Source organism: Cryptomeria japonica, chromosome 3 (genome assembly GCF_030272615.1).
Source record: "Cryptomeria japonica chromosome 3, Sugi_1.0, whole genome shotgun sequence".
Classification (NCBI taxonomy): Eukaryota; Viridiplantae; Streptophyta; class Pinopsida; order Cupressales; family Cupressaceae; genus Cryptomeria; species Cryptomeria japonica.
The window spans coordinates 996798873-996808404 of NC_081407.1; the positions used below are offsets into that span (position 1 = coordinate 996798873).

The 9532-nt window shown below is 34.7% G+C and overlaps 1 protein-coding gene across 3 annotated transcripts in view; it reads right to left on the reverse strand.

Annotated features, from left to right (window-relative positions):
• LOC131045309 (uncharacterized) overlaps window positions 1–7876 on the reverse strand; it is a 366281-nt gene extending 358405 nt beyond the window's left edge. For 2 of the 3 annotated variants that reach the window (XM_057978878.2, XM_059217093.1), the window contains exons 1-2: window positions 7502–7876; window positions 6762–6845 (exon numbers count right to left, since the gene is read on the reverse strand). In XM_057978878.2, coding sequence (XP_057834861.1) covers window positions 6762–6845; window positions 7502–7672 — 255 coding nt within the window. In that variant the 5' untranslated portion in view covers window positions 7673–7876. The remainder of the gene's footprint in view (window positions 1–6761; window positions 6846–7501) is intronic. The other variant, XM_057978877.2, reaches the window with a different exon arrangement.
• Window positions 7877–9532: the final 1656 nt, after the last annotated feature.

Consider the following 9532-nt stretch of genomic DNA (forward strand, 5'->3'; position numbering starts at 1 on the left):
CTTGGGAAAGAAACAATCGGAGAAAATGAAATGCAAATGGAAAATCTAAAGCTCAAAACTCAAGAGAATTTCTTCACTATCACAGGGTCGACCTTGAAACAAAATATAACTAAGGCATCAAGTTTCTTGTCCATCAGTGATGCCTTCCAGAAACAGGAATTGGAATGGGAAAATTCTTTTGCTACATATGCAGATGACTTGGCCAAAATGGAGTTCAAGATGATTATCATGTCACGATGTAAGAGGTCAACCCTATTGTGTCCAGATTCATTGAACATGCTGCCACGGAAAGAGGATAAGGATGCACCTTCCTAGAAGATAGCTCCTCGCGCTACTTGTCTTTCATGCATTAGTTCTTATTGCTATTAAGGGAAACCCTAATTAGGGTATCTATGTTTTGATATCAATCGTTGATCACTGTTCGATCTGGACCTTTCTTTTGTTTTCAAAAGCTCTATATAAGCCCCTCTTCTCTCATTTTATTTTGGGGAGAGATTTATGAAATTGTTGCTAACAGCTATTTTGATAATGAAAATTCATTTGCATTTGCTTTGAATCCTTATTGTTATCACGCGGTTGCATGGTTTCATATTTTCTTCAACATAGAATAGATTTGCTTTACAAAGTTGTTAGATGAATGAAAGATTTGATAATATAGATTGGTGAAATTGTTGCTCATACTTTTTTTGAACAAATGATTTTTGTTCATTGTGTAAAGTTATCCTGAGCTTATTTTGTGGATGCTTTAACTTCTACTTTGGATAAATATTGTTCATTTGATGGCATTATTCAAAGTATGAAAATCTTTAGCACAACCCTTGAAGATTACACCTTAGCAAGTTTAAAGATTATAACTATAGAAATTCAAGTTTGCAGGTTCTATGAAAATTCAAGTTTGCTGGTTGTTTAATCTCTAAACTTGCAATATAGACAAAATTTCAAAAATTCATATAATTTCCACATCCAACATTCTTTTGATCTCTAAATCAAGACTTTCAGAAAAAAAACTAATATCTATACAGAGGTACCTGCAGGCTTGAATTTTCACAATTATAATTGTGGAAATTCAAGTTTGCAGGTGCTATGAAAATCAAGTCTGCAAGTTATTTAATCTTTAAACTTGCAATATGGACAAATTTCAAAAATTCATATAATTTCAACATCCAACATTCTTTTTGTAATGTCCTCAATTTTAATAAAGTGACTAATTAAGTTAATTAATTAAGTGGTCCTAAATTTTAAATAATATCATAAGGACTTATTTAATTAATTAATTTAATTATTAAATAAAGGGCCCAAATTAATAAAATAATTGTCAGTCTGCTTGTAACCCTTCGGGAAACTTCCTGGAGCCCCTTTATAAGGCCCAGTTTGGCATAGTTGTAGGTATGATGGTGAATTTGATGCTTTCTTTGTATTTACGAATTCCAATTGGAGTTTGGCACTGTGCAGTTTCGGAGGTGCAAGATCCTCCCTATTCTATGATTGCAGTTTCGGTGGTTCACAGCCACCCTAGTCTGCCATTGGAAATATCATTCCGATATTTCATATTATGCTACAAATTTGTGAAGTCTTCATTCGAAGACAAATCTGTATTAGACAGCGATATCTGATATTGTATTCTGAATAATATTCATAATCGGAGCACTCCAGTATTCTAGTAATTGTTCGTAACATCATTGCTTGTCTTTACATCTCTCACATAGTCATGGCACCAACATACTGCATAACTATCTTTCAGGGGTCGAGATTGTTAGTTCCGCACAAGAGAATCAACTGACTGAAGGCAGGAGCGTACGGAGTGTAGGGCCGTACGGTGGAAGTTGCAAGGTGTACAGGGGTTGAGTTGGTTGTATGGTGGGTTGGTCGTACGGAGGAGAATATTGACCGTGCGGTGGAGGGTGTTGGCTGTACGATGGAGGTAGCAATTGACCGTACGGTGGAGTGTGTCGTCCGTACAGGGTGGACCGTGTTGTGAAGTGTGTTGTCGACGTGGAGGCTATTGACTGTACGGGGAGTTTTGTGCTGCCGTACATGTACGGTACATTACACTTTTGATATATAAATCAAGACTTTCAGCATAGAAATTAATATGTATTCATAGGTTGAACTTGCTTTTTGGCCAATGACATGTATTAAACTCTAATTTTAATTTTTACATGATGGAAATCAGTAACATGTGTGTTTTTGAAGAATAGTTTTAAAAGTTTATGTATTTTCAAAATGTTTGATAAAATTTGCCAAGTTTTTCTCCAAATTCTGCAAAGTCCCAGGTTTTTAGAAATTTGGTCAACCAAGTTATTGCCAAGTCCGAGTTTTTCAAATATGATGTTGATAATTGCAAGCATTAAACCCATAATGTTCTCCCTGTTATAAGGAAGTTGTTCTCTACTTCTAAATAAGATTAAAAATATTCTCCACAAAAATTGACTCACTTTGTATTGGCAATGTTCCTTTCCAATCAACAAGTAATGATTGGTTCCTTTCAATTCATGCAAGTCCAAACATCAAAAAAGATATCCTCAATCAACAAGTGTTAAAATTTTACAATGGTAGCCTGAGTGATGAAAATTACCTCACATTGACAACATGTATGTCAAGCTAAACTAAAAGATTTAAGCAACAGGCATTGGAACTACTTAGGGAATAGTGTAAGGCCTTTATCTAATAGGTTTCTCAGCTTGTGATCTTGAAACCTATGCTCATCTAGGTGAATCCAAACTCCCTCATCAACCTCAAAAGAATGATGTTCATGATATCAACCATGGAGTGCCTTGAATATGGCTTGAAACTAGAAAAAAGCGTCTTTTATTTTGACATGAATCTTGTTAAAAAATATATATTGTAATCTCCCCTTTTTCGGATGATATGGTTTATGATTGGATTAGCCTATTATTGGCCCTCATAGGCTAAGACTAACACTTAGAGGGTTCCAATTGGCAGTGCAGGAGGCTTATTCCCATTCCGGAGGTCAGAAGTGTTCAGGACTACTCTTCGTTTGATTCAAATTGGACTTTGTTTGGGCTCCGATTCATATACTTACTATTTATAGTAAGTCAAGAGGTGATTGAGAGGGACCCTTTCTATTTTTAGTAAGTCAATGGGTTGGACAGAGGACAAAATGGTCAACTCCCCGGTGTAGACAGAATGAAGAAATATTGATTAATCATGGAGTTATACTTATTTGATTATTAATAAAGTGATAACTTTATTAATAAATTTTATTATGAGGTCATTTAATGTGATATTATAAGTTATTATTATTTCATAAAGAAAGGGTCATACTCATCATTAAAATGGGGCCATGTTTTAATTAATTATTGAGCGCCTAGCCAAGGATAAAATTAAATGACATAAAGTGCAAATATAAAATTATATTATTAATGATTTATTAGAAGATTCTAGATTGCTGACTTCATAAGGAGGAATTACAAGTAAAGGAGGATTTATCCCACATTGAGCTTGGAGATTGATTTGGAGTTTGAGGAGTCTTTATAAACAAACTTTGTCTTCCTTCAAGAGCATGTTATGAGATTATTTCATTGAAGCTATTTCTCCATTGTTGCTGGAAATCAATGACTGGATTGTTCTAAGGACGGAAACCCTTGGAATTCTTGGTGTTGGACGGAAACCCAAGCACCATTGTGAGGTGGTTTCACTCAGGAATCACTATGGAGTTTATTGCAGGTTCTTAATTCATATTTTTAGCATAATGGCAGCTAGGGTCTGCAAACAAATTCATATTATCAGCTGCATATTTATCCCAGAATGTTACAGCAGGGTTTGAGAGCAAATTAAAAGGGCAAACATTGCAGATTGAAGACTCCTTAACAAGCAGGCTTGTAGCTCTGTGTTTTGCAGCCAAGAGTGAATTAAAATCTATGCATACAGCAGTTCGAACTTGTAATCAGTCCCAGCAGTGACTTATATGCATCAAATTGAATTTGTAATCAGCTTCAGCAATGGCTGCCTATTATCAGGTTTTGATAAAAATACTTACTCAACCCTTTGGGAATGCACTTGGTTTGTAAGCCATTGAATAAATTGAATGAGATAGAACATCAAAGAAAGGAAGGAGAGGTTGCGTGATAAATGTTTGATGTAATGCCTATGGATATAATCTTCATAGACAGCATAATAGATTGCATGCCAACTGTTTGAATTAATGTCTAGTTATTGTAGGTGCATATTTACATTGTGTGGGTCACCTATATGCATTCATAAAGACAAATGAATTGCACTTACATTTTAGTTCTTTGCCTAGACATCTTAGTAATCATTTCGAAAGCATTTAAATTGCATTTGACATCATTTCAAGCAATCATCATCAGACTGAAACATAGAAAAGCCAGTAAAGAGGTTGTACGCAAAGTGTTTGACGATATTCCTTGAGCCTCTAATCAACATTTTGAGGTCAGAATTGGCAAGGAATATTACATATACAAAGGAAGAATCTTTATTTTAGTCCTTATGTTATTGGAAAATATATGGAAAACTAAGGGCAATTGTAATCTCATCAGGCACCAAAGTTTAAACACCACAACAAACTTTAAAAGGAAAAGCTGGAGTGGAGAAAAAGGTAACCCAATTGTAATATTACTGAATAATATGCAAGTAGTGGTCCCATTATATATTCTATCCAAAATAGATGTGATTAGTGCCCTTTAGATAGCCATTACTTTTCAAATGAAAAGAAGTAGAGATTCGTTATTTACAACCAAGAAGTTTTCACAACAAATGCCAAAACTGGCTTCAAGAGTGTGAACCAAGTGTCAAAATGATGTCAAAAGGTAGCCCAAAATTGCTCAAGACATGTTTGAAGAAGAGAGAAAAGGCTCCTCCAATTTATTTTCAAATTAAGAATTATGAATGCAAAGAGGTTAACTAATGTTAGCACGATAGCCGTTAGCCAAGAGAAAGAGCTAAGGATTTGAAGCATTGAGATTGGATATTCATATCTCTAATTCTCCATGTTGTGGCTTCTACTTGACTAACAAAGCCTTCTCCTTCTTGGATTGGACATAATATTACTTACTAGAATGTCTAGTATAATTGTAATAAGCATGATGCATCTTCCCATTGCCATATAAAGGAGATGAATCCTAATTGGAGCCACTTGTGAAAATTCTTTGATCATGTATTTGCATGTGCGAAAAATGTATTCTTCATTTGAGAAGAAAATCACTAGTTAGGCTTTACATGTCCTTTTGCAACTTGGCCTCCACCTTCAAAGCAAGTTGGTCAGTTTTCCTTATGGTGAAGAGCTCTAACTCTTGAAGACGAGAAAAAAAACCATAAGACACTTAATGCAAGGGATCTCATCAACTTCACATACCTTCAACATGACGAAGGCAATTGAATCAATCATCATGATGTTCAACGAAATTTCTACACACATTAAGAAGATGTAACCAACATGCTAAAAATTGTTCATTGAACCGAGATGTAAAGCACTTCCTTTTAGTCTCTTTCACAACTGCCCAAGTAGGAATAGTTGCCTTGTTTCTTTCAGCTACAAGTTGGACATAAGACTGCCCCCAAATGAGTGATTAACCATTCATATGAACTTTAGTGACCATGTTGTGCTAGTTCTCTATAAGGGCCATGTATCTATTGAAGTGTTCATCGATACTGCAAATCCAAGAAATCAACTTATCCCCACAAATGCGCCACCTGAACAGGAAATGGATATCTTGGGGTCCAATCTAAAAGAAAAATGAACAATCGAGTTGTCACTAGAAATAGAACTGAAGGCCTGTATTTAACTTGGAAGTTGCTGAAACATGCTGATCATCAGCTGCATATGCTTGAGTCAAAAATTATTTTGTTGTTGTGGTTGATTGTTTATCTCTTGTGAGAACAATTACACAAAATCAAAACTTTCGGTCACACTTGAAGGGCATTGAAGACAATTATTTGAAAATGAATGAAAAGGATCGAGTAAAAACAAGCCAAAGACAAACAACAAGAACATTCACTTGTTTTTCTTCTTATTCTTCTTTTCTTTCCCCTTTTTTTGTACCCTTCTTATAGTTACAATTAAAAACCCCACCTAAAAATCTCCTTTTTGGCTTAGACAAATGACCCCTAAAATATCAGACTCAATCTCCGTGAGCTTCTCAAGGGTCCAATCTTCCGCATAGTTTCCAGACTTTGAGCTGATTAGCAAATCGAGTAATTCGGCATGTGTTAAGGAAAGGTTGCTAAACTGGTGTAGGACAAACACTCTTCCCAGATAGGCAGAGATGAGACAATTGGGGCTGGTTGATTCCAGGAGGTGTAATTACCAAGTCACCAGGATTTCCTGACCTCCAAAAAACCATGGGTATGCCTTGCCAGAGAACTTCTCGGCAGAAACACTCTGAAGTAACCATTTTAATAAGAATGAATTAGATTTTAAGCCAGGAGACTCACCAGCTGAAAAATTAATTTTGACAAAAAAAACAAAAGGTGTAACAATTTTCCATCAATGTTTTAAACCCTCTAATTATTTGTGTCTTGAATCTTGTATTATATGGCATTGCAGACAAGTTTGCTGTTTGTTGAAATTCAAAACGTAAGCCCCGATTAAGCAGTTGTCAAGGACTGTGAGGAGACCTTAGGGTCAAATTCATATTGGAAGTTTAGATTATAAAGATTGCCTTTTGATTCTTTTTACTTAATAAGAAATGAGTTTAAGATTGATTAGAAAAAAGTTCTAAGATCATAATAAAAATGTATACTGAGAAGTCCAAAAAGTTAGTTTAAACGAAGAAATAGACCTTGGTGACAGTTAGCATCCTGCAGAGAAGGAACCTGGACATCACATAATAATGATCTGCATTGTCTCCGAGCCAAACTCGAACCTGCAACATTCAAAACTCTCAGTTAGGCACTTACTGATTACCTGTATGAAAGCCAGAGCTCCAAAATCTTTTCAACTAACCTTGATTTTCCTTCTAATTGCTTACAGATAAAGAGCTCCTAAATGAATCGACTAAACAATTCCAAGCTCAAGGATTATTTAAACAGAGTTTTGGGAATTTCCCCTCCAACAAAGGAAATGGATGTTTATGACAAATTTCAAGCTTCAATGGTCCATAATTCTCAAAAGAAGTTTTCTGGTTAAAAAATAAATGTGACAAAGATTTTGAAGAAAATTGGCATTTCGAATTCCTTTTCAAAGTTTGGGATCTTCAGTGAAACAAGCGATGGTCTATAAACGCAGATGCTCCTACATAAATAACTTTAGTGCAGGTTCATTGTAGTTGATTGGGATCTTTGTAAGTGGAATTTAGTTTTATGTTAACTACTACGTGTGATCTTGACAATGAATATAGATTATATATTGTTAAATTTAAGGATACTTTTAATCTGATAGTTCCCTGAGGAGGGGCTTCAAAGGGACTGGAAACGTTGGAATTAAAAACTATTGCATACTGGTATCCAGACAATACTATGTATCTAATATTCAAATATATATTTTTAGGGGAAAATTAATTAATGTGAAATTTAAATGAACCTTGACAAAATCGTATTTAGAAGTAGTATTGCGAGCAGCAGGTAGAGCGGCTGGGATTGAGGTGACTGAACTCGAGGCATGTTCATCATTGGAAGCTTCCCCTTCACTGCTCTGAATAATTCCTTTATGGGTTTCGAACATCTGACCTTTCAGTTTCTCCTGCCGCTCCATTTTAACAGAGTGAGAGCGATACAAATGCTGTTTGTCTTGTGTTCGGCCTCTGGTTCCTCACTTAACAAATATACTCGTTATCTGAAAATAGCGACCCAGCAGCTGTTAAAAGCGGCACAAGGAGAAGGCAATCATTAGGAGGCTTTCCTGGAATATGCTTTAAATAGGAGAGTTTATACCAGTTGGCACTGACACCATCTGAAGGGACAATGTGGGACCAAGCAAATTATACATTCTTTTGTTGTATTCGTCTAGGGTTTTAATTTTCCTCTCTCAGGTTTAATTTTGTTTATGTGATTTGTTTTTATTCTATTTAAAATCATTACTAGAAATTCTTTACAGTTTTAGCTTTAAAAACAAGAGCTGTGATACAGCTAGAGTCCCTGTCTATTTGCTAAAAACTGAAAAGTTATTGTTTGTTGTTATAATATTAAAAAGATTGTTTGTTGTTATAATATTAAAAAGATTGTTTGTTGTTTAGATTTCATAAGGAGTTTAGTGATTGATGTTATGTGGTTTTTGGCTTGTCTAGTACCTTAGGACAACTATCTTTTTGTTTGCCGCCATTTTTGTTTTGACGTTGAAACAAACATACCAATATTTCGGTAGTGAAAGTGAAAGAAGACAATTGATGGAGCAATCTAACATTAGCCTTAAACTAGCAATTGCTCCTTGGTGTGCAATAGATATGCCAAAGAGGTGTGGAAGGTCAATTAGGGATTTTTTTTGTCTATTAGTTGCATACTCTTGTTTATTAAATAAGGTCAATTGCTAGGCCATTTAGCAAGTGATGTTGTTTCTGCAACAAAGGTCTCAGTGAAGAGATGATATCTTGAAATCAATTATACATCCACTTACGAAGATCCAATTAGGAGTGAAGTAAAACCTATGAATTGAGAAGATATTTAGGCTCATGTTATGTTCATAATAGGGAGAGAGGGAGAGATAGAGTGGGGAAGAGTGAGAGAGAGGGGGAAGAAGGAGATAGAGATAAAAAGGGTATAGATAAAGATAGAGATGGAGGAAAGGGATATGGAGAGAAGGAGAGAAGGAGAGGGAGATAAAGAGATGAGATTGGGATAGATACAGATGAAAGAGATAAATATGTAGAGGTAGAGGTAGAGATCTAGGGAGAGATAGAAAGATAAATATAGAGATATGAAGTGATATATATATATAGAAATAGAGTGAGGGAGAGATGTAGGGGTGAAGAGAGAGGATGAGATAACAAGATTGAGATAAAGGGGAATTTCGGAGAAGTGTGGAGAGATAGAGATAAATAAACATTGAGATACATATATAGAGGCCTAAAAATAGTGAGAGGGATAGAGAGGGAGAGACATAAATGAATGCAGGGACACATGTCTAGAGATAGAGGGGGGGGGAAGAAGATAGAGGGAGACAAATAGATATAGATATAGAGAGAGGTAGAGGGAGAGATAAAGATAGAGAGAGGGATATAAAGCAGAAGTGATAGTGATAGAAAAATATAGAGGAAGAGGGAGAAGGAAAGATAGATGTATATGGCAATATAGAGTGTAGAGAGTGATAAGGATTCATTGCCAATATGCACATGTTATGTTTGTGATAGGGAGAGAGGAGATAGAAGGGGGGGAGATAATATATAAGAAATGGTATATAATATAATATCTTAAAATATTTAATATAATAATAAGTATACATTATATTATATATTTAAAAAATAAACAAATATAATTGAATAATAATTTTATATAAAAATTAAATATATAACATTTAACTATATCATATTATTATATGAATTTTTTTTTTAAATGTAACATGTTTATATCATATTATTTTATTTTATAAATTAATTTTAAATTAATATTTGATAGGAAT